This window comes from Ixodes scapularis, unplaced genomic scaffold (genome assembly GCF_016920785.2).
Source record: "Ixodes scapularis isolate PalLabHiFi unplaced genomic scaffold, ASM1692078v2 PGA_scaffold1__304_contigs__length_218370807, whole genome shotgun sequence".
NCBI lineage: Eukaryota > Metazoa > Arthropoda > Arachnida > Ixodida > Ixodidae > Ixodes > Ixodes scapularis.
In genome coordinates, this window is record NW_024609846.1 from 127,152,158 (window position 1) to 127,177,823 (window position 25,666).

The window sequence follows — 25,666 nt, forward strand, 5'->3', positions numbered from 1 at the left end:
AAGAACGTGTTTTGGGCTCTCCGTGGACATAAAAAGTATTGATGTAACCCAAGTAGATCGCCAGTAATTAATTGTCAAAGTTCGTCAACAATTGACCAAGGGGGCGTTTTTGACATTTTTACAGAAAAAAAGCAAAACGCCTAAAATTATTTTATGGTATTGGAGCCTTTTAAATGTGTCCACAGAGTGCTTTAAAAAAGATAATATAATGTGGACTGAAAATCCACGGCGGGAGATCAAGCGAAACATCCGACCCACGACGGGTGTGAAAAACACTGCTTTTCGCCGCGGCCTCTTTAAAAATTCATAAGTCGCGAACAAAAAATCCGACGAACTTGCGGTCTGCGGCGACTGCGTTTTTAAAAACGGCGCCATAACATATATTTTTTTCATCGAAATTAAAAATTCGACCCTTTTTGCCTGCACGATTTGAGATGAAACCACCCATATATATATATTTATATATATATACATATAAAGTAGTTTAGAAATTTCTATAATATAACAAATAGCAACCTAAAAGCACCCTGTAAACATTGATGTAACACAAAATTGCTAAGTCCTGACTCCTGAGTACACGGCTCATACATTCTGCATGAGTCTTTGAATATGGGAAACTTAAAAAAAGTTATAATCGATGTGGAGAGAGATGACATTCAGCGCACTTTATTATATCTGTGTTATTAAAATTCCCACTGCGTAATTTTCGCCGAATTTACGCCAGGCGCTCACAGCTTCGATGAACTAAGAATTTTTACTGGCTTTTAAAAAGCTTTGTTGAAACAATTTGAAAATGAGGTTATACTTATACTAAAAGCGAGGCCGGCACTTTTGCTTCATAAGAATGAGGGTTATGCATACAATTCGGCGACCAATACCCAAAATAAAAATGTGTACGAACGTATTCCTTGCTACAATACTTCATGATCGTCATTCATGAGACCTAATATCACAAACCGGTTATCCGCAACCATTTCTCTGCATACGGATTAAAACCCTCTGGTCTCTAACCGATTATAGCTACAAACTATTGACGCCGGAAGACTTGATTTAAATAGAAAACACGTAATTCAAAACACGATCGCCTCGTTTCGTACTTTTATGTTCGTAGACTCGCATGAAAAGGAAGGACAAATACGATGTTTGGTCCGGATGGCGCACTTGGAGGGGGTCCCTAGAAACGCAATAGCAGATGAAGTCTGGCAGTCACGCCTTGTAATCATCCAAAGGCTGGCGAAGTTTCTGAAGAGTCCCATTCGGAAGGATTGAACACGGGCACAAAATGGGGAATGAAATGAGGATGAAACGGCATGACACGTCAAACTGCCTTCGGCGATTCGTTCCCATGTGACCTAATGTTTTAGAGTCGTGCACTTTTGAGGCCGACACGAGCAACCGTCGCGTGAGCGGACCTTGTATATAAGGTCCGCAAACGCGACGGTTGCTCGTGTTGTCAAGTTGTCAGTGGGTATACCCACTGACAACTTGAAAAACACATGGAGCGGCTTATTATCTTCATACTTCTTGCCTCGCGTGATTCGTTCTTCGGCGTCCTTGTCGTCTAATGCCCCAATCTGATTGAGCGTGTGGTACGATAATAACGTGATCGGAACTCGCCGTGCCCTGAGTTTCTAAAGCTGTCAAAACCATAACATGGCTAACAAAACAAAAAATCTACAGTACAGTTACTGCGACAGCTGTGACACGTCACGGCGAATTTGTTGGGCTTTGTCGTCTCGTTCACGCACACAGTGGTGCCTGAAGAAAAGCGTTCGGAACCAAATAGAGTCTGACCATTTTGTTCCGAACGCTAATATTTTTTTTTTTTTTTTTTTTTGAGAGCGCGTGAAAGCGCGTTTCCAGAAACGAGCTTTTGGTATTGACAGGGCAACAACGGCATTTTTGTTATCGGCTATTTCTGTTAATTGTTTTTTAGAGAGCGCATGCAGCGGGCATCGGGTACTGCACCAAAACCCTAAGTACAAAGCGAGTCGTTTACGCCGCCGTGGCGTCGCTCTCTGTGCTAACGCCTTCTCTTGGCACGCAGAGGGCCCGGGATCGACTCCTGCGGGCGGCGGGCAATCTTTTTTAAGGATTTGGCAACGTCGATGACGGACACCCTGCGCCCTACTACGCTAACTACAGCACCAACGAATTACGTGATTTCCGGTGGTGGTCAGAGCCCATCACAACAGCCATCGCTGTAATCTGACAGCAAGCAAATGTGAGCAGCTAATTTCACGTGGTCCGCCGTCCGGATGCCTACGCGTAGAAGCCCCAGACGAAGGCGACTACCACCATGAGTACAACGGCGTTCACGTTGCAGACTTTGCCCCAGACTGGGTGCTCTTGGAGCGACTCCGCTGCCTGGTGCGCCTCTTCCGCCGGAGACAGCGCCGGCATCGGGTTGGCGTCGTCCGCTTCGGCCCTTTCGTGCGTTGACGTGACGCCACAGATGCAGAAGAACGCTCTCTTGATGCCGGACATCTCTGGAGAACGGGAGGAAAAACGCGCGGCAACGTTCGATGAGCCTGAATTTCGTGGATTCGGGTGCACCGTGCGAAGGCGTGTGTTCGGGCAATGGTGTGCGCAGATAGTACTTTATATTTCTACGCGAGCTCTAAATTAAGTATTTATTTACAAACTTCTACACTATCAAAAAAAAGCACGTGCGTCTACTTTCCAGCACAACACTCGGAGAGCCAATCACCGCAACTTAAAAAGGGAGGCAGCTCAGTGAATGACAATGCCGAAACGTATGTTTAGACCAAAAAACGCAGTCTGAGCTGGGACATTAAGCAATGCAAGCCTGACATTTGCATTGTGTAATATCAAAACTCAGACTGCGTTTTTTTGTTTTTTTTTCTAAAGATATGTTTTGGCATTGCCATTCGCTGAGCTGCCTCTCTAAGTTGCGGTGATTGGCTCTCCAATTGTTGTGAGAGAAAGTAGACGCAGGTTTTTTTTTTAGAGTGCACTGCGCGATATGTTTACGGTAATCCAAAAATATGTGTCTATAATTTATAGTTTCGTATATCACTCAGGATGTTAATATTTTAACTGTGATTCGTAGCTCAGCGTGTGAGCTAGTCTAGAATAGTACTTGAAATATTATTGGTATATTGGGTATTGGTATAACGCAAAATGTTCAGCCTTCTCAAAAACAAAGGAAATCGCAGCTAAAAAAATGGAATCAATATTCGGGAGACCTCTATTTCTCTTGGGCCGACAGATCTTCATTAACCGCAGGTTTATATTATAAATTAAATGAATGGACTACAGGTAGTAGGCGGGATACAGGGCTTAAACCCCGAACTCCTTCGTCACACAAACGGCCAGAAAGAACCCTTTAGAGCTGCACATATGTTTCACTAGTGATTTATTCAAGTTTACTTTTTTTTTTTTTTGCAACTTCCGAGACAAAGCTGCGGTGCGATACCGAAGGGACTTTATTTTTTTTTTTTTTATATATATCTACCCCGGTCTTACGTATTCTTGGTACTTAAAATTTTGAAAGCTGCCAGTTTTAGCGCGAGTCTTTAATGCATTTTTGCTCCGAATCAGTTGCAACCTCTAGCATCAGACTGATAATATCATCCACATCGAATGCCAAATTCTTTGTAGTTTAGTGTTTCTACGCACTAGACCGAGCCACTAAAATATCACGAAAGCAGATCTGCATGCGTTCTATGTGGAGCGTAAGTTCATCTGCATCTTGCACACCGGTTTCGATAATATCAGCACGCCGAGCTATTATCGACTGATTGAAAAAAAAAAAAAAAAAGTGGATAGACCTCAAGACATTGAGGTCTACCCACTATCAGAGCCAATCAGAGCTCGGCGTCGATCTGACGTCACCGTAACTCCTACACAAGGAGCAGACGACTTGCTTTCGGAATTGAAGCAATTTTCTGCAACGATCGACGGAGTAGATTCAGAGCTCCTACTAACCTCTAGGAGGAGTGGGTATGGCTTGGTGGGGTGACGCGGGACCCCTGGTCGTCATTGCAATCTCGTTCGGCGACGTCAGGTTGTCCGAACTCTTGGAGAACGCCTTGTTTTCTACGCCTCCGGAGACGGCGGTAATCTCGTACACAGATTTCTTGCGCGGTTTCTCGAGGTCCTCGCGGATTTCGGTGCTGTTCCGTGTGGAGTACGTCAGCCGGTACAGCTGCACATCACGAAGACCAAGGTTAGGCACACCGAGACGAAAACGAAGGTTAGGCACACTGAGACGAAAACCAAGGTTAGGCACACTGGGACGAAAACCAAGGTTAGGCACACTGGGACGAAAACGAAGGTTAGGCACACTGAGACGAAAACCAAGGTTAGGCACACTGGGACGAAAACCAAGGTTAGGCACACTGGGACGAAAACGAAGGTTAGGCACACTGAGACGAAAACGAAGGTTAGGCATACTGAGACGAAAACGAAGGTTAGGCACACTGGGACGAAAACCAAGGTTAGGCACACTGGGACGAAAACGAAGGTTAGGCAGCTTAAGCACCGCAGAGCGTGCCGATTTCGGAGCATCTACTTATCGACCCGACGCCAATCATATTGCGGCATTAGCTGACAAGAACACTGGAAAACAAATTATGAACCAAGAATCGTTATCATAATACTTTAAAAAAAATGCACTGCGTTTCTTAAGATGCCAGTGTGGCATCAGTGTGATGAGCAAATTTTACTTTAAAAAGGAATACATTTTGTTACGCCACTTTTTTTCGGCGAGCGACACCCAACCTACATATATTTTAGATGTCCAGGATTTAATCCGAATGTAATAATACCCGTTGATTATCGCGACGCGACAGTAAGACCATTCCGAAGCAACTCGGACTTGCCTGCTTCTCATCAATGGGCGGCGTCAGCAGACTGATGACAACGGTGGTGATGACGGAGATGAAGAAGAGGAGCACGGCGAAGTGCAGGTAGTGCACGCTGGAGATGATGGGGGGCCGCGGATCGGGGTCCGTGCTTCCGCAGCCGGGCACCGAGTACGAGATCTCCCAGCCGAAGCGGCACATTCCGACGACCAGCCCGACCATGAGGCCCCAGAATGCACCCTAGAGCGGAAAAAAAAAAAACAACGAGCGTAAGTCATATCTACCAGATGGCCTCCTCTAGCGCGGTACAATGAGTCAACATTAACATATCACGAAGCTACACTCTCAAAAAAAGCGCGTGCGTCTCGGTGTTGTCATTTGCTGAGATGCCTCCGTAAGTTGCGGTGATTGGCTCTCCAAGTGTTAAGCAGGAAAGTAGACGCACGGGCTTTTTTTTAGAGTGTATAGGTGTCGAACACGAGGCCTTCACGCGGCGATAGCGCTTACTTCCGCGAGTACAATATTTTTTTCTATTATTATTATAGCAACCATTCGCTAGAGGTTTTACATTTTTTTTAAAACTGTATAACTCAATGCTACGCAACGCCACCGTATTTTTACTTTGTAGTGAGACACCACGGAATCTAAGAACACTAAATAAACCGTCGAATTCAGTACCCCAGCCTATTACATTTTAATACAAAATTAGTTTTGAATATAGCCTTTTAGTTGTAATAAAAAAAAAACTAGGTATTGCTTGCTAGTTCTAACCGTGTCGTACAGTGTGCATACCCTGTTTCAAGTTGATATATTATGTCTATAAATAATTAGACGACAACTTCCTCGAGTACATAATTTGCTCTGGCCATTCTACACTACTCCTTCTGGTGAGACCTATTTACACTTGCGTTAAATTGTTTCACAAGATAGAAAATGGATATCGTAACAACGTTCCCTACACCACTCACCGAAGTAAGTACAAATGTCCAATGCAAAAAAAACTGACTGCACTCTAAAAAAAGTCTGTGCGTCTACTTTCACGCTCAACACTCGGAGAGCCAATCAGCGCAACTTACGCAGGTAGCTCAGCGAATGACGATGGCGAAACGTATGTTTAAGCCAAAACACGCAGTCTAAGTTGTGACATTAAGCAATGCAAGGGTGACGTTTTGCATTGCTTAATGTCACAACTCAGACTGCGTTTTTTGGTCTAAACATATGTTTCGGCATTGTCCTTCCCTGAGCTGCCTCCGTAAGTTGCGCTGATTGGCTCTCCGAGTGTAGTGCGTGAAAGTAGACGCACATACTTTTTTTAGAATGTAGGTCAGCCGGAGCAATATCGCCAGATCATAGTTATGTTCAACACAACGAAGACATAGTACTATTATAATGATGTAATCTTCCGTGGGACGGAACCTGCTCGTTATCTTCACAACGGTGAAGTCAAACGGATATTAGTGGTCACATCAGCATCGCACCAATAGGAGATCTTCCTCTTATTGTAAGGCCGCCACTAATTATAATAAAGCAGTTTTTCGGGCAGTTTCTTCTTACTGTGCGCAGCGCACTCAGCGACGCGTTTAGCAAAACGATGGTGTTCCGGAAGGGCTCTGTTGACATAACGGGCAAGCTTACTGGCTCGTTGATTCGCTTCCAGGATACGGCAAGGACGTAGACAGCGCACACTGGGGGCGCCAGGAAACTGGTCACGCTCTGGATGTAGTGGAAGAGCTGACTGCCGGGGAACGCCTCGATGATCGGGATCCAGACGATACTGACGGCCACCAGAACTACCACAAATGTCCGTCCAACGATGAGAAGCTCGACCTCAGACGCGCTCTTGCGGAACTTCTTCCAGATGTCAATGGTGAAAATGGTAGAGGAACTGTTGAAGATGGACGTCAGTGACGACATCAGCGCTGCCAACATCACGGACAGCATCATTCCGCGGGCCCCTGTTGAGGTTAACGAAAGAAGTGCATGAATTATCTTGCTCATATTTATCCTACTATGTTTTGGCGGGTTCGACGAATGATTAGACCCCTAATTCCCGTCAAGCAGTCTTCGACAGCTTAGGCAACATAGGGCGAGGGAAGTCTCCGGAATCGTATTATTACAATTCGGCCAATAAACCAGTCAAAAAGCAAGAGCCGTGAACGTAATATGCCATTTTCTGTGCTTCTTAAGTTGTCATTTACTAATAATATGTTATTTGTAAAGCCTTCCGAGTTTCTAGACATCTTCATAAAATATCTCAAATAACATTTGAAAATGAGTACGTTAATCCTGCAAAATATTGTAACCTAGAAACTTTCAGCGGGACGAGAGAGCAAACGTGGCCTCCTTTTTGAGGGCTCAACAAATATACGTAGAGAAGTAAAATGGTCATCCTAAAACAATTTTTTTTACATTGAATCAGGTGAATTGGCTCACCAACAGGCATAAGCTTGACGACCAGTAGGGGATATGCAATATTCGTGCAACCCTTGTCGTTGTCGCAGACATCACGGCAGCGCTCTGGACTGGAGCAGGCAACCAGATCTGTCAGAGGAAACGATATCTGTTAATATTGCAGTTCCCATGGCACAACTCAATTATTAAAAAAAGTGAAATGTTTAAGGACAGAAAGAAATGTTGGCTAGAATGCTTTAAAATGCGGCTATCGTGTTTTCATTACCTGGGAACAAGACACGAGCAGCCATTCCGGGAAGGACTAGGAGGTACAAGGGAAGGAGCTTCAAGTATCCGGCCATCACGCAGCCGGCTTTTGCGTGCACCATGTTTTTGGCAGAAAGAGCCCGCTGTACAATAACCTGAAATAACATTCTTGCATGAGTCACAAATGTCTCGTGTGCACTGAATTCAGTGCAAATGAAATAGCGTCACTGAGAAATCCGAGTCTCAGGAAAAGGGGATTGCGACCTACTACAAACACCAAGCACACACTTGCGGACAGGGTAGAGGCTGCTTGCATTTTTGCCTCGAATATTTTTTTTTAAATATCGTGTATAAAACTTGTAAAAATCATCACCGCCATTGTCAACCCCTGCCGTAACTGATGTCGTTGATAATAAAAAATAAAGCCAAGATGAGCGCGAAACGGTTCGCGATTGACACAAAAGCACGGCAACACCACCAGAAAATGAATTAATATCAGAAGGTTTATATTATTACCCAAAGATTGCCGTCTGGTACTCTGGAGTGAATAAGTTGGAATTATTTTCCACCAGCCGCGGATCATTCTAAAAGCTGTCACCTTAATTACGACTATCCTACAAGCCTTCTTAAACTGCGGGAATGTCGGCGGATATTTGAATCCACCAAAATGTGCCTCCTACAGCTCATTAGTCTGGCTAAAATGCACCAAGGCTAGTTTGGCGTTTGTATCCGTGGTATACTACGCAGCGTATACCAAAAAGGTATCCGTAAATCGGGAATCTTTTGGCAGAACTTCAATGGCAGTTGATAAAATGTATCGGTCCCACCGAGCAAATAGAAAACATTCCGGCATATCGGTGTATCTACCTGATCGGAACACCAGTACCAGATAGCCGAGATCGTGAGGCCGAAGACCATTCCGGTCCAAGGCAGCTCAGAGTCCGAGGGCGATCGCAGAAGGTGGTTGTAGTTGTCGGGGACTCTAGAACAGGACTCGTTGTTCGTTGTGTAGCGTGCATAGCTGGTGTTCGTTGGCTCGGCAGTTGCGAACGCCTTCATCAGGTTGTCGTAGCCACCAACCTCCACGAGACCTGTCAGGAGCAATGCCGATTTTTATGTCATTATTTTATAACAGGCACGTAAAGCGTCTTTTCACACATAGATTGGTGCATGGTTAGGGGCAAGTACGAGCAGACACGTCTTCTGTGTTTTGACAAGGAAATCAAGGTTTCGATCCTTGTTTAGTTGACTCAAATATTTCCCGGTTCATGTTTACAATGATGCCATCAAGCTTGTCTTAGTACGTTCTAAAATGCTGTAACCAAACGACACTTACTCAGCACCATAAGCACGAAGGCTCCAACAACGATGAGGATTGTTTGTACGAAGTCGGTCCATATCACAGCACTGAGACCACCTACAAAAACAATCGGCAAAACATCTCGCTTAGTACGGATAAGCAGACGATAGTTAATTGAGTATCATAGTTTATGTTTGACCACTAAAAGTACTCACCCGCGACAGTGAAGAGGCACGCAATCACCAGAAGGACACAGACGGACAAGTAAAGGTTCCATCCCAGTGCTTGTTTGATGAAAATGGCGCCGGCAAAAAGGTCAGCCTGGAATCGCAACATTGATTTGTCATTACGGGACGGCAGATGCCATGGTGGAATGACGGATTACTATACACCAATACACTGTTTGCAAACAAGCCCGCGTTTGCCTACACTGGGTATGGGCATTGCGCGTGCGCAGAGACCAGATTCGCGTGAGGCAATGCATCTGCGCATGCGCAGTGCAGAGCCGTATATGGGGAGAGTTTGGTCAGTCTATGATCTCGCCGCCGTAACGCTCTCCTCCCAAGTGAGCCAATCAGCACGCGGCGTAGAGCGAGAGGCATGAGCGCATGCGCGTGAACTCCCGGCTGCTCCCAGCTGAGTGCGGAGGGCCGCCATCTTCGATCATTCTCCCGGCGGAATGCGTGGGATCGGCATCAAAATCTCGATTATTGCCTTTTATATCGCTGGCTCTGGGAAGAAAATGACATTCTGTTATTCCTCGGTGGGTAAAAAAGCTAATAAATGAGGATTTTTCGGCGTATGGCCACAAACTTTTATTCAGGCGAAAAAGAAGTCGGCCCGTAAGAGACGACGCGTAGCCTCAGCTGTGCTCTTCTCCGACCAGTCTCCGACAGCGTTGCTAAAAAATGGCGGTCGTCTCCTCCCTCCTCCCTTCTTTCTCTCTCGCTCCTTCGGCGCTCTCCTCCCTTTCATTTACTTTTCCCCTCTCCGGCGCCTTCGTCGCCACACCCACTGGCCAAACTCTCCCAATATACGACTCTGGCGCAGTGCAGACAGCAGCGCCACCACAGTGGCGCGACATCCGTGAGTCGAGTCGGTGCGTAGTGACTGACAGCCTAAGGAACTTAGGGCGAGGCTTATTATCTTCAGCTTTTCTTTTTTTTCGTGATTCGTTTTTTAACGTGTTTCATTTGATAATGCCACAACGTCATTGGCTATGGAGCTAAAAGAAAATGACAAGAACTTTTTAGGGCTGTCAGTGACAATACGGCACTAACCGATGAATTAGTACTACAATTTGAATAATATAATAAAAATAGAATAGCTTACGTATTGGTCTTAGTCCCCTTCATTACTATGAATGAGTCCGAATGCAATATAGCTGGCGAACCAATTCTATTTCGTCAATAATATAAACCTGTTTTTGCATATTTTGTATTCCGAGCCTATAAATATGAACTCAATTTTGTATATACATTTTTTATTAAATGTTTTTATTTATAAATTCGGAACGCTTGCTTAAAATAAAAATGAAACGTGAAATAATCGACTATTTGAGTCAGGGAGCAAAATGTAAGTAAAAAGGACTTACCGAGATCTTTGTGAATATTGAAAGGAGTAGGGCCAACACCGAAAGGTACACTCGTATCCTTTGACCCCCGAACCTCTTTCGTAGATATTCGGGCATAGTGTACACCTGCAACACACACACAAAAGAAATAAACATCACATATATTCGAAACAATATAAGCATGCTACCTTCAAAATGCACGGTAAAATATCGCCTTGGGCCTATTGTTTGTTTCAGTGCGAGCATCGCTGCAGAAGCAATTTTGAAACAATCATCACGCTGCGTGCCTTATTGAACAATGCATTCCACAAATCAACCAGCGTGTAACTTGTCTCGGTAAGCGCACGAGAAGTGCGGTATATTAGTGTTCTACTTTTGTTGTTTTCATTGTCTAAGCTGTTGTTATCTTATTATTAGTCACAAAAGTGTCGCGCTAAATAGGTATTTGCATTGCTACTCATACGAGTAGCCGTATAGATGCACCCTACAAACGCCGTCGTCAATGACATTGGATCGCGCATAGCGGTAGCCCTGCTTCTCCCCTGAGCTAAACAAACACTGCATCATAGCCTACCATAAATGGCGGATGAAATTGTAGCTGGGGAAGTAGCTTACTTCGCTGATGTCATATACTGTCGCTACAACAATGCCGAGCTTCCATTCAATGGGTGAATTGCACTGATCGATCTTCTCAACAAGACCGGTGGAGCCCTGTGTTGCATGCCGAATTATGGGAAATGTTTACTCTTGCGGAGAAAAGCTAGCTACAATGTACAAAAATAAACTTAATTTGAACATATACGAGATATAAAAAGTACTTCTAAAATCTCTATCTTATTTTACCTCCGTTTATATTTGGCCTCTCTTTGACCCTTGGAGTTACGTTATGAGAAGTTTCCCACGATTCAGCAACGCAGATTTGTGGCTTGCTTTCTTTCGTACGGGAGTCTTCCCTCCTCGGTGTATTTTGTTCACTTTTTTTAATTTCTTTAATGACACTGTTAATAACTTTCGAGATCGTTAAGAAGTGAGTCACAATCAATATCACAGACTGCACTTGCTGCAATAATACATAACAGAAGCCTAACAAATGAGCAGTCTTTAGAGCATTGGGTGGTAATCCTGCACGACGTCGTGTTACACTTTGCTAAAAAAGACTTTGATAATGCGATGTTCCAATAAATGTTATTTGCTCGACAGATCACACCTCGGCATCTGTCTTTTTTCCGCGACGTACGGCGAGGACGTATCAGTCGACACCTTGGGCTCCCAGCAAGAACGCTACTAGAGGAGTAGTGCGCACGTGCGTGTCGTCCGACATTGAGCAATTGTAATGCCTTACCATCTGATAAAAACAAAGATGTGTCCCTATTAGTCAACGTTTTAGAGTTCATTTAAAACCTCACAGCTGGTCTGACTTGTAGCTATACTACTAACTAGGCCTAAATGGTTACAATTTGGGGGCCGGGTTTTCGGTATTAAGCATTCCGCTACGCACTACAGTCTTCATTTTATTACTTTGCACTTACCCCAGAGGCGACGTACACTGGAACGAAGAACCAGCCAAGGAGAATCAGAATGAACACGGCCTGGACCAAAATAAAAGGGAGGTTTAGTCGAACTTTGTTGTTTCCATATATACCAAAACGGTGTGAACTCTCGGTAATAGAGAAGCAAATAAAAGGCTCGACACAGTGTCTTAATTACAAATGTAAGTAATATAAGCGTTCCTCAAGGCGTCTTTTCTTACTGTGTATAATATTGATGATTGTTTGTTCATGAACTCGAAGCGATCTTACACACGTTTAGGCAGCGCGAAAAGTGCACCGTCACGGCGCTGATCGCCTTTGGGCCACTTGTTATCGCCGAATAAATCAATCCCGGACCAGAGTATGCGACACGATCCTGTTCTTTGTTTTTTTGTGCGCGATTGATTTAGCCGGAGACACTCCCAAAGGCACCACATATCTTCACTATGCACTTTTGACGCTGTTTGATCGACTGCATTGTGTCGAAGCGTTGGCGTCGGTGTTGAACCTAGAGTGAAACGGAGTAGAGCAATTATCGCCCATAAAAGTGCCACATTATTTATCGGTGTATGGGGTGTGCGACGTCAAATATTGCATGAAAGAGAGCAACTGCGCGTGCATAAAACGCGTTGCTGAGCCCAGCAGACGGAGATGTCAGCGTGCAGGAGGCGATTATTTGAAAGGTCTATAGATGCGGTTCGTAACATTCAGCGCGAAGAGTTGGTGTTTTCGTAATCACCAGTATATATGTACCTAGTATTTACATTTTTGCGTGTCTTTGGCTAAGTCATTCACCGAATCGAAACGTTTACTTTTCTGTGTTGCACATTCCTTCTCTTCTTGCTGCATCGTGTACGAAAACGTCGTCGGTACTCTTATTCGCATCTTTCTTACTGGAAAGTTCGCTCACAATGCTTCCATGGCCTATTAATACTCACGTTGAGTTCAAAGCCGGCGATGCCTATTCCCGAGGCGGCGCCTGATCCAGCAAGCCCGACGAAGTGGCCGCTGCCAATATTGCTGGCAAATAATGACGCCCCGACCTAAAAAAAAAAAAAAAACAGAAAAATACACCATGTCAGTCTCTATTACCCCTTCGTTTGTGATCTTGGCGGAGTCTTTAGCGTTTCTATGAGAAAACAGAAATATTATAAAATATTAAATACACCTACTGCGAAAATTCTGCATAAACCAAGGCATCCAGAGCATGACACACTGTCAATAAAAGAGTGATGACAAAGTCTGTCTGCCAGTGCTGTACTCTGAGTGCTTTGTATAACTTGACCAAATCAATCCAATTTTCAGCTGGCTGAACCGTTGTCAGCACGCACCTGTTTTTCTCTTCATTTTGTCTTTCGTTTGGAATTTTTTTTTTCTGAGAATGCTGGCAAGACCAGGATATTCATGTTAGCGTCGTTAGAACAGTGAAGTTGTCTCACTTGTCCTTTTTGTGCTGAACCTGACGACGTCACGAGCAAGAACGTCAAACGTAAATCGTGACTGGCTATACTGACCTGTATTACGGTTTTCATGACAATACATCGTTTACACTTCCCTTGAACTACACTCTAAGAAATGCCTGCGCGCCTTCTTACCCGCAAAACACTTGAAGAGCCAATCTCTGCGATTTAGGAAATCAGCTCAGCGAATGATGAAGCGGAACATTCGTTTAGACCTAAAAATGAAGTCTGCGCTGTGGCATTACGCAATGCAAAGCGTCATGCTTGCATTGCGTAATGCCACAGCGCAGAGTACATTTTGAGGTCTAAAAAGATGTTCCGCCTCATGATTCGCTTAGCTGATTTCGTAGATCGTAGAGATTGGCTCTTCGTGTGTTTTGCGGGTAAGTAGACGCACAGGCATTTTTTAGAATGTAGAGCTCCAGATCACGGGCCGTCCGCTCAAAACTTGTTCCTTCGAAGTGGCACGTAACCTTTCCCGTAAAGGGCTGTACTCAAACAAATTCACATGAATCTTTAGAGGCGCCGCATTGATGCTCACGGTTCAATGCTCGACCTTGTCATTTTAAATTGTCCAGTTTTAAACGAAATCATCCAAATTCGACAATTTTTTTTTATCTGAATAAAAAAAAACAGTATTTCTTTTTAAATTCTTACCAGTTAAGTTAAAGGAAAAGTATGCACTTCACTCAAAATAAAGGTTTAGAGAAACTTTTCCAAAATTTCGGTTTTGCTTTGCATTCAAAGAAATCGAAAGGAGCCGGACCATGTGTTGGAGAGCTATGCGCTTGAAATTTTGCTTTAAATAATACGCGTTGCACCCGGAAATCTGAAATGCGCTTGAAACAGTGTAAAACATGACGTTGTGGAACTGCATGACTCACAGGAATCCAGTGCATGCTTCTGCTCGCCAAGAAGTAGCCACTCATGGAACCGCGGCTGCTCCTCCATGACGACTGAAATGAGAGGAATGAAATACACTAATATTATCACGCACGCTCATGGTTAATATCCACAACGTCTTAGTGGCACCAACGTACACGGTAAAACTTCGTGTCTTAGAACCTACTTTAGCTTGGGAAAAAAATACTTCTAAAATACGTCGCTCACTAGTTTTTGCGTTTCTATATTTTTATTGTCTATGATGCTGCTGTACAAGATGGTGCATGGCATGATTTCTTTAATTGTATTGCTGTGTAGCCCGGAGTGCGTCGAAAAGGCTTCAAGCGATCAACATCCCTTTTTAAAACTTTTGAGCGCCATGGACGCACATTTAGAGCGGCACACCGTTTGACTCTAGACTGAAGCTTTCACACGCATATATTAAGTTAGCCGGTAATCGCGATCTCCAGTCCCATTATGCGTAAATGGCTGCACGGATATGTGCATCACAAAAGCTTCACGAGTCCATGAGTCATACATAGCTTCAGACACACTTCAAAGGTAGCTCGCTCCCTCTCGCCATCTTACAGACACCGAAAGAAGGAAAGGTCCACCGGATGAGAGTCCGAGGTCTTTCAACGTTAGCTTTGTCCTCTTGTTTCCGCGACAACAAAGCGACTGACTCGATTTCCCTTTATTTTTACTGTCAGCAACTGAGACACTTTCACAGACGTCGGCAACTATCCAGTTTGCGCGTCGAGGCAGAGGCCTCACCTCACGCAAATATCCGCACAATGCGCATTCCCATAGAAACACCTAACCGTGTTTTCCAGACTTGGTATATTTTCCTGGTTGCGCGTGTTTCATGCGTCGATGCAAGGGTGTAGGAATCGCGCAGGTGAGCACGCGAGGTGCGAGGTCAGCAATCTGGCAAGCTCTCTTGTTTGCGATGCCTCAGTCTTTATCGCCAAGCCCCGCGAGCGTGCACCGCAATCGCTCGTTAGAAGCGCGTGGGCTGCGCATCTGATCTGCACAACTCCATGCTTGCACAAAAAAGTAGATAAATCCATCAACAGTCGGCCGCTGCCGCGACGACGCCAGGATTTCGCGGTTGTGGCGAGATGTGTGCGCGTCCGTTTTGAGAGAATGTTTTTCGTCATGGCCAGCGCAAGAGCGTAATAAGCCCGTTAAGTGGCGCAATGATCTGTAGTTGGCTTCGAGGAAAGTGGCTGGAGAGACCAGAGTGAGAGATACAAAACGAGAGACTAAGTATGAGGAAATAAATTATAATTTTCTCATTATTACTGTTATTCTGTTCGCCGTTCTTTTGTATTGTTTTATAGGAAATGAATGTAAAAAGGCTCGTCTACCTGCAAATTAAAAGATGGTTGCCTGACCAGCATGCAATATGACGGAAGTTCCGTCATAACAGTCGAGAAAGTTGTTCCTTCTCAATTAAGTTACGTAATGATCACATCAATTAGAAAAGAAGAGAGCATAAACTGTAGTTCAGTTTCCTCGCAGGATGGTTGGAAGGGCTCGTACATTAGGTAACGTTGGACAGATTCTCCTACGCCACATGTTACACTTCATAACATTGGGCAATCCGCGATTTAAAAACCAGAGTCTATACGACATTCTAAAAAAGGAATTATCTAAAAAATATATTGCGTTCTTTAAAAAGCATATTCATCCTACAAAACCTAAAAGACAATATTAATTATCTTGAAACTTTTCAAGAATGTTTAACCATATTAAAAGAAAACATTTTTGCCGACATAAGGATTGTGCTCGATATGTATGCTTAATAACCAAGCCACTGCTCAGTCAATCTGAATCAGGCCCAACCTGAAGCTGGGGCGTGTATTTCTATTCCAACAAGAACTACAATGTAACAAGTTTCGGAAAGCATGACTGCCTGCCTGAGGTAGTAGGGTTTCTCAAGAAAAGCAGAGTCGAATGACAGCACCATGATCGAAATTCAAGCTTGCTTAGGAAGCCCTATAGGTTTTAGTTTTCTAGTGTTTTCTAATCTTCATTCGAAGGAAATCATATAATCGTAAACTGGATTCTATTCACTCGGATGGCTGCAGATATAGTAAGAAATATTAAAAACAAAAATTTGTTTTCTTTTTCTTTTTTTTTTGCTTTTAAGAAAAGTAGGTTATCAAATTAAGGCTTAAGTGTAAGGCGATTTCGTTCTTCTATCGGTTAACTTCTTCGTCTTTGTTGTTGTTCTTTTTCCAATCAACCAACTTCTTTTTCTCGTTCGTCTAAATTCGTAACTGAATGGCATGAGCATACGGCTGCTCCACGAGTCGGTCCTAACTTAAGGCTCATTGACATAGCAGCATTCACTTACGTTTTTGTACACGTTACTTTATGAGTGACCAATACATTGCTTGGAATGTCGCGCGCAAAGATATACTTCTTGCATCGATCATCACGCTTCGTACAAAGCACGAATGTCCCGGTGATTCACCAGGTAAGCAGACGTAAGTTCCCGTAACGGAACGCAGCGTAAGAAAATGGTCCAGTGTGACACACGACAAAAGCAGTTTAAGGACTTAATAAGCTCACACCTCTCAAAAGCAGCTTTAACTTAATAGGCTCATACTTCTGCTGCAGTTTCATTGGATAGGAAGCGGTAATAACATGCCTTAGCGCATTCATTAGGCCCTGACAGAACGTCTTCGAACGACGCTGCAATACCGCGGGTTCTCGGATAAATGGGAGTCAGTCACGTCTGTTTTTCGTCAATTCTCACCGTTCTAAACGCTACGCGATCAGGCTAAAAATCGCCCAAGGCCGCCGTGAACCCACTAGACACCGTCATCGTCGCAGATTTCGAAATCCACACGCGAACAAAGGCCAACGGGGAGAACCTAATTATTGTTACAAAGGAACGCGGGCACGCCGTGACAAGGCTAAATATAATCGTGAACGTCTTACTTCTTTTTCTCTGTCGCATAGTTCATTATATCCCAAACCTCGAATCAAGGTTACATCCCCGAAGAAAAAGCAAGGCGTTCCTAAAGGGGCAGAATTTGTGTATACGTGCAACGCTGATCTCGATTTTCGAGCGTCCCAAGAAGTGGACGCACGCTCCCCGCGTCCTTTTGCATTGCAGAAAAGTAACTTGTGAAGTCGTTGGAGTACGTCTTTTACTGTATGTGTTTGTTTCATAGTCGGGAACAGCACTTCGTGGCATTTCCGAGCAAATGGAGGAGTGCGCGCGTGCACACAGCTTTAGCCAGAGATCAAAATGGGAGAGGGCATGCTCGCCCGTACCTTCGACTGCAATGCCGACGAACGTTGTCCTTGCCTCTGTTTTCCTTTTTTTTTTTTTTTTTACTATTTCTTATTGGTGCAGCAGCGTCGTGAACCCATAATCGCGCCCTGCGGGCCCCACTTTCGAAGTCGCCGTGCTGTCAGTGACTTGAAATTCCTGTTGGCGGCGACCGCCTTGAGCGGGACAACGCAGCGTGTCCGAGGCCTCGACACGTGCTGCTGCAGCTTTTTTTTTTTCTCTTTGAACCGGAGAGGATGATAGCGGAAGGGCACAAAATAACCCTTCCAAGACCAGAATATTTTTTTCCCGGACGAATGGCGCGCGGACAGAGACCCTACCGGTGGTTTATTTTTTCTAAGACGATCGGAAAAGCGATCTGTTTTTTCCTTCTCCTCTCGGTTGTGTCTTTGTCCTTGGATAGTAAGACGCGACTAATCGGTATTGCGTAGCGGTATACCGACGTGCGTGCGAAGATAGTTTGCAATTCTTTCGAAAGTTATAATGTCTACGGCGCCAAACCGGTCGATGTTTGGCTCGAGGCGATCTGGCTTGAGCGAAGGTCTCGCGTCCGTTTATAGCCCGTCTACTTTCTTGCGCGAATTTTTCTTTTTTGTTGTGTTTTTAGGCTTTGCGATTTGAGCTCGTTGAAAACTCTTATCTTTTTGTCGAATGTCCCAGCCCCTAAAGTTACTGACAGCTAAAAAAAACGTGGGAGCGTAGCAAGTTTTGATTCAATTATCAACACTCCGTGGCCAATGGGACTGCGACATTCGCCGATAAGGAATCCGAAGAGCCAAACGCGAAGCGTGCGCATATGAAGTCCCTTCCTACGTTTAGTGAGATGGCAGCGACTATACGGCGTGCAAGTTCTTTTGTTCCTTGCGTACCACCTCGTGCGTTTGTTTACCCCAAAACTCGCCCACGTGCGTTTGATTACCCCCAACCTCGACCTATGATGACGCGAACTTGGTTGCCTCTTCAGCGCCCATTCTCTACGCGTTCTCTGCGTTGCCCCTTGATTGGCATTTCTCTACTTGAGTTTCGAGGCTCCAAAGATGCACTTTAGAATACTCGCTAACCCTGACTCTGACCGAACTCTAACCTAACCTAACTCTGACTGCATTTCTGAAAATGCAGGAAACCCGAAAAGAGCACACCGGTAAATTTAAATCGCCTTTTTTTTTTTATTACGGCTTATGTTTTAATAGGTCTAAGCGAAAGGGGACGCCATTGAGAGTTGAGCTCCGGCTGGAGGGATTAGTGGACAGACGCAAAACTAGCCGCCTTTGCTTGTATACTCACTCTTCGGACGCGTTTGAACGCCAAGCGCTGGTTTCGGGCTTTCGGCGTTTCCGGCTCCCGAGAAAGAGTCGAGTCTCTTGCTCGGGAGAGAAGGAGACTCTTCTCTCGGTTTATACCTGCATAGCCATAATGTGACAGCCCAGCAGGCACGAAACTGTCTCTTTTTCACGCGGACAAGTCGGGCTCAAAGAGCATTTACGCATCAGAGCGAATGCTATAGAGGGTTCTTATCGGAACGATGTACAATATTATTCTCGTCACTATACGTGCCATACACACCCGCGCACAAATAACATAAATCTAAAGTCATCGGACATGAGCACTATTCATGCTCTGCCTGCATGACAGATTCTAAACACTCAGATACGGGTGTTTAGCAGATTTTTTTTCGCCCTCTCTGGTGGCCTTGGTCAGGCGGTTCACTGGAATTCCAAAGCTGCGCCTTTTAAAAGAAAATGAACAAAAATCATTCGTGCGTGCAACGCTCCTCTAAAGTGACGGGGTGGCACCTCGTGTTCGCCTGGCGTGAGGGGACGCTCAGACGGTGCCGACACGGAAGCCGCGTTCGGAATGAGTGAAAGCCAGATGCCTTCGCCGAACTGTGACGACGAAATTTCCAACAAAAACCAACGGTTGTGGAAGGCTGCGACGATAACAAACGGTTACGCATAAAAGAAACCTCAGTCTCGGTAGCCCTTGACAAGACAAGTCAATTAGACGTTTTTCTAGGTATACTGAGATGTAGAAATGTAGGAACCACCCCTGCTCACTTTATTCCCATACGACTTTTTGTAGCAAACAGATATTGACGGTGCACTAATGACACCGAGATGTTCGTGTTTTTAAATCCCTCCAACTATCCTGACGTAATGCCTTCAAGACAGAAATAGGATTATTGCATAATACTATGCCCAGTGACGGATCCGGAACGTCATTAGACATCAGAAATATCATTAAAATAGTTCACTCAATTAGCGCGTCAACTTAGACGCGAGTTGGGGTTCGCCGGTCTTATTTAGTTAGTACAGTCAACATCGCAATAACAATTTCAAATGTTTGGAACAAATTAAATAGACATTAGGTACACTATCAAAAAGGAAGAGCATAATGTCTTAAACCACCAAAATATCATCCGAAATATTAATGATATTTTCGAAATATTAAACATCCAGCGAATCATTGCATGAAGAAGTAGGTGCCGAAGCCCTCGGCTGCGCACTCATGTGGCTTTTTATACAGAAGTCAACGAGCGATAGAAGAATTAAAAAGATGTGTAGTAGGTAACCTTCTAGGAAGAACGCCCTCAAGAGGCATGAAAAAATCATAAGTCCGCCTCTGTTATCTGTCAGCGACGCGTATAAACCCCAAATGAATTAAAAAAAAAAAATAAAAAAAAACTTGTGATTTCATTGTCGTCTCCTGATATCACGTTATCAGCGACCCGGTCAATATTTGCAACGTATAGAAACCGCGCTTGCAGCCACCCTAGCTACGCCGTCAAGGATATTGCGGAATGACGTTCCCGACGTAGCAGGGATTCTAAGCGAATCACTCGAACCTTGTGCAGCTAACACCGTTAAATTGAATCGCTATAAGTGAGGAATCCAAATCAACTGCCATCACCAAAGTGATAGGTCATGTAGGGCTCGATATTGTTCCCCAAATGACCAAAATCCTTTGTTAAAGGGATCAGCGTATTTCTATGACCGGCCACCGCCCGATAGTGTCATAGCGAACTCCGCTTGATAAATGAAACTTTCAGCGAATGGCGTGTTAGCAATTGTGTCCGTTCTTTATTTTGTTGTTGTTATTGTTGTTTCGCGCTGTAAGGAAACGAGTTTGGCAAGTTGATTATCAAATTCGCCCACTAAGAAATAACGCTCCTTGGCTATTGCGTTAGTTTTCACATTTTAGTTGGTGTTTTGCTCACAAGATTTCGAAATGTACTAGCGTCATCGTGAAAGGGAATTAAATGACTAAGTATCCATTCTCTCGTCCGTATAAAATTCCCCTTTTAGAGCATCCTTTTTTTTTATTCAAGTGGTCTAGGTTACCACACATCAACACGATTCGGGAACATTACCACCATCATTCGCAAAAGCAAAAGCTACCACCGGCTTACCTACAGCAATTCCTTAATCACTGTACATGCAGCTATATTCTCGTCTTCGTACTTTTGACAAAATACCCGCATACGCGGGGTTTCGCAAATTTAAATGTATTGTTCAACCTGTTTTATGTTAGACGCACCTAAGAACCACAAATAAATATAAACTTTGAATGGCGAAAGTAAAATGTAACTTAGTGCCCATTTTTCCCCCCCCCTTTACATTACAATCAAGTTCTTTTTCCGTCTTTAGGATCCTGGGCCCAGCTTAACCCCTCGGTTCTATTTATCATACCAGTTTCATTAATTCTGCACTATTATAGATACGAGCTATCAGAAACTTCCGTAAGCAGTACACTAAAAACTTCATCGGAAGTTGTTGAGTGCTGTGCAGCGAACCCGTCAGACGGCGCCGAACGAATTCAGACAAACATATTCCTCCACCTCGGCAACCGGCTGCATTGCCTCACAAAAGGGGCGGCAGTTCACGATAAGGATATTTCCGCACGTAAATAAATAGGATCACCGTGGGGACGGTAAACATGAGCTCCCTTTACGTGGAATCAGCAAACGTTTTGTTTTTGATGTTGTTTCTTAGAGATGCAAATCGAAATGCCAGACTGATATTTTTTTTAACGAGCAATTATTTCGATTATAAATTACTTGTGTTAATGTTTAATTCAAATGATTGAGCCCGTCAAAACCAGTGGGGCTTGTACGTGGCGCGACAACAGCAAAGATATGTAATTTCGTTCAAGCGCCGTACTTGCGCCGAACAAAAGAAGGCACTTAAAATACCAGATCTATCTAGTTTAAAAGACACGAAAAAAGAACTATTCCTCGTGAATACTGCGAAGTAGTTACAAAACATTTCGCGATTTAGCAATATGCTATTCAATAATATGTGATCGCCATAACACAACGTGAAATTGCATCTGTCCGTTGAAACCAATGGTACAAAATGAAATATATACAAACGTTCCCTCAATTACGCAGACAATAAAAAACACTTCCCAAAAGTAGTTCTTGCAACCGTAATAAGCACACTCATTTCAGTTCTAATATGACTCGTTTTAGATAAAGTTTCTAATACCTACTGGTTTAAATAAAAGAAGGAACACTCTCGGCGCTGTAGTCACTCAACTTTACAGTACAGCGCACACAAGAATGACTGATGATGCAGCAACCCTTCATGGGACCCATTCCCACGGACAATAGATATACCTTACATGCCGCGTTAGACCCTGTAGACATAAACAACTGAATAGGTGCCAAACACCAAAGATTGTCGTGCATTTGACGGCTCACGCATGCACGGCAAGAGAGTTCAATTGAGTTGAGTCGCTGCTTCTCATTACTTGAGTTTTCCTTTATTTTAATTTATACGTATAGATAATAGAGCACATTGACGCATTAACAGCAAGCCTTTCTGTCAGAAGCGCTCGGTTTACCTCTTCGTCCTTCTATGTCCGAAGCGAATTTTAAAATTATCTTATAAGTAAAAAAAGGAAAACAATCTGCGGAGAGCACGTTATGAATCACAACTTATGGTAGGTTCCTTTTTCTTTTTTTAATACCCTTCGTCTTTACACTTTGTACGGAAGTGACTTATTTACGCTCACCGCGTATAATACGTTTAGAGATCAAGAACGAACAAAATACCTAAAATTTGCCCTTGTCCTTTTCATTCGTCGTTCTTGGGGAATTCACGGTTGAAAAGCACAAATCAATAGTACGTTAAGGAAAACAAAACAAAATTTTATTTCGTGGATACTTTTTTTTTTTTTTTTTTTGCCAAGCGTCACTGTATTGTTATAGGTGTTCCTAAGGAGAGATAGCAAAAAAATTCAATATATTTGTTAGATAGCTATTTTTGATCGAATGGTAAAAGTAATGTTTACCGAATGTAAATATAGCCAGGGAGCAATTTATATACCCCATGGCTGTTACATTCTCACGCGAAATACGTTTTCTGTCGCAGGATTCTCTAGCTATCTGATGTAGTCGACAGCAAAGAACGAGAATGCCTAAAAAGTAGTCCGCAAGCTATCTGTTCTGTACTAAAAACAGCAAAACCAGACTTGTTGTTTTCGGCAATAATGTCTAATTCATTAAAGGGGAAGTTCCAAAGAAACCCGATACGATCAAAGTCTCAAACTAGTTTTCTACCACAGCAAAAGCTCAAGCTTGGTGCGTAAAGAATCTTGGACTTTGAATCCAAGACAAATCACCCATGTTCCAAAAAAAAAAATCTTTCACCGTGGTTCCTACCGAAACGTAGATGCGGAGCTCATTATAATATAAGAGTAAATGATGTTCAGATCAATCTTCTTTATTGTATGCGAAATACGGCATTCTTGCAGTGAGCCTCTCATACGTGCATTTTAGAAGCCATTTCGTTCCTGCAATGTCTTGCCACTCAACGACCGAAGTGGATTCGAGGGAAGGGCCACTAGCCGACCTTCGAGCATCGAAAACAAACGCAGCTTCGGACATTGTCATTTAAGAAATCTAGGACTAGCCGTTAAAAGTGCTCCGCCTTGAACTACGTTTCCCGGTGGGAGTAAACCGCAATGTCCCTCGAAGTTTCAGCCATTCAGATTTTAAAGCGCATGTCCGAGAGAACAAAAGCCACAATAATGCCATCGTGTAAATCAGCTGCACAATCAAAAGCGCGGTGGCACGCTTTCCGAGCCTGTCGGACTTGTCACGTTTCCAGAATACAGCATAGTGGTGGAACGTCGACGCGATGTTTGAGTTTCCTAATGCTATGACGCTTTTATTATACGTCGTTCATTAACCTCCCCTCGAGTGCCAAGTTGTTCGTACTCGAACAGCTTATCATTTTATTACTGCAACCATATGCATAAAGAAAAAAAAGAAACGCAATACTTTTGGTGTGTTTTGCAGCAACTTGCCGTGACTGCCAATCATTTGCGTCCTGATAAGCTGTGTTCTAAGGCTAAAGCGTTGAGTCCTGCACTAGCGCCTCATCGAAAAAGAACGTGCTCACTTGTTTGTTTGTTAAATTATTTTTCTTCCAAACTTTGAAGGAAAAAATTGCTACCCTGAGTACACAAGAAATACTACCCTAATTAGGATTCCTATCCGTAAAGTTGACAGACTGTGAAGAATAATTGAGCACCAAATCATTCAGGAAAAAAAAAAACAAAAAAAAAAACAATGTCCATAAAGCACGTTATCTAGCCCGTATTGGTCAGAAACGTGGGAACTGTCAGGTGCTTGTAAGTACCTCTCGTGAAAAGCTGTTGGTGTGCTGCATAACAATCAGAAAGAACAAAAGAAAACACGTGCATTGATTTTCAAATTGCTAATAAAAAAGTTTGCTTAACAACAACGAAATAAAAATGTATGCTTTTATGGAATTGAATGTTCTATAACACCAACAACCGCCCTGCAGATGCGACAAAAAGTATTACGACAGCTGGATAATATCATTCAACCAAACCACGGCTTGAGTTTGTAAAAAATGCAATTTCACGTGCCTACAAAAAGGCGGGAAAAAACTACTCCGGTTTAGTTAACAAATAATATCACCTACGAAGGCGTAATTTTTAAAATCAATCTTCGTGGGCCTCTTTCTTTGCAGTTTTGTATTACCTAGAAGACGGACTATTTTATTTAATATTTTTACTAGTACTAATAAATAAATCACATTAGTGCTCTCGTTTTAATCTGACATCAAAGAGCCCATATCAACACCGAACCCATTTAACATCATGTTGTTCGAGCTCTCGGTAGATCACCGAGTTCTCTAGAGCCAGTTGTAAACCATATCTGTCAATTAGTTATTACGCCAACATTAATATTAAATATATGAAACAATATTTAATTTTCCTATATTCGATATACGGACATACATTACGCTGCCTAACCAAACAAATAACAAGTTTACGAGAGCCTCACCCAAACTCCAACGGCAATCACCGCCACGAAGTAGGCCACCACCACCACAATGTCCCATGCTTCAAGGTTGACCGTGGTGAAAACAGCACCACTTTTGGCCGCCGGCTCCGTCATGACACTTGCTGGTCACCACTTCACACACCTCACCAGGCACACTCGCCGCTTCTTCCGTTCACAACCACCGCTCCAAGTATTCTTTCCTCACGAAACGCGAACAGGTGCACGTGCCCGAATTCAAACACCAGCCGCGACTTCGAATGACCGTTTGCGGCAGCACTAAAACACACACAGGCCGCCACTGACTAGGAGCCTTTTGAACTGAAGGTCAACAGGTATATCGGACGCGCACTGGAGAGAAGGGAACCGCGGTGGTGACTGGCGGTAGGACGAAAGCGACGGGACCTCAGAGCGTTAGTCGGTGCGCTCGGCAATTGCCAGGTTCTGAGTTATCAGGAGCACGAGTGCGGGCTGCTATATAGGAAAAAAAGAAAGGCGAATGCGTATAGGGTAGGGGAGGATAACGCAGGAGAAGGAGCAGAGGTGTGCGGAAGCGGTGCAGTCACTCTCCTTCCTGCTGCCCCTCTCCATTGATGACGGCAGTGTAGGGAGAACACGTCAAGTGGCGTTCCTCGCCAATCGTCTCGCGCCTTCTCTCCGTAAGCAATCGTTTCCGAAGAAAGGGGTAGCACTCCATGCGATGCTCGTGGAGCGGCTCAGCCTCCTCCATGCCGGGCAATTTGCTGGCACTGACGGCAGCCGTGGTGCATCACCGTGTGATAAACACGGAAAACGATTCTATCCAGCATT

At 43.9% G+C, this 25,666-nt stretch overlaps 1 protein-coding gene across 1 annotated transcript; it reads right to left on the minus strand.

Annotated features, from left to right (window-relative positions):
• Positions 1-1,811: 1,811 nt before the first annotated feature.
• Positions 1,812-24,984, minus strand: LOC120846748 (sodium/glucose cotransporter 5-like). Its single transcript, XM_040218618.2, has 14 exons — positions 24,860-24,984; positions 14,234-14,305; positions 12,828-12,932; positions 11,890-11,949; positions 10,382-10,486; positions 9,003-9,108; positions 8,824-8,904; positions 8,355-8,578; positions 7,507-7,642; positions 7,263-7,370; positions 6,465-6,784; positions 4,848-5,069; positions 3,952-4,171; positions 1,812-2,489 (listed from the first exon to the last, which is right to left on the minus strand). Exons 1-14 carry the CDS (start codon positions 24,971-24,973, stop codon positions 2,263-2,265), a joined length of 2,100 nt encoding a protein of 699 aa, XP_040074552.1. The 5' UTR covers positions 24,974-24,984; the 3' UTR covers positions 1,812-2,262.
• Between the last annotated feature and the right edge of the window lie 682 nt (positions 24,985-25,666).

Excerpts from the sequence above, each read along its gene's own strand:
- LOC120846748 (XM_040218618.2), bottom strand. The coding sequence starts at position 24,973 with ATGACGGAGCCGGCGGCCAAAAGTGGTGCTGTTTTCACCACGGTCAAC. Across the intron at positions 10,487-11,889 it reads CAGTGTACGTCGCCTCTGGG|GTGTACACTATGCCCGAATA; the intron begins GTAAGTGCAAAG and ends TGTGTGTTGCAG. Across the intron at positions 9,109-10,381 it reads CAATATTCACAAAGATCTCG|GCTGACCTTTTTGCCGGCGC; the intron begins GTAAGTCCTTTT and ends TTGCGATTCCAG.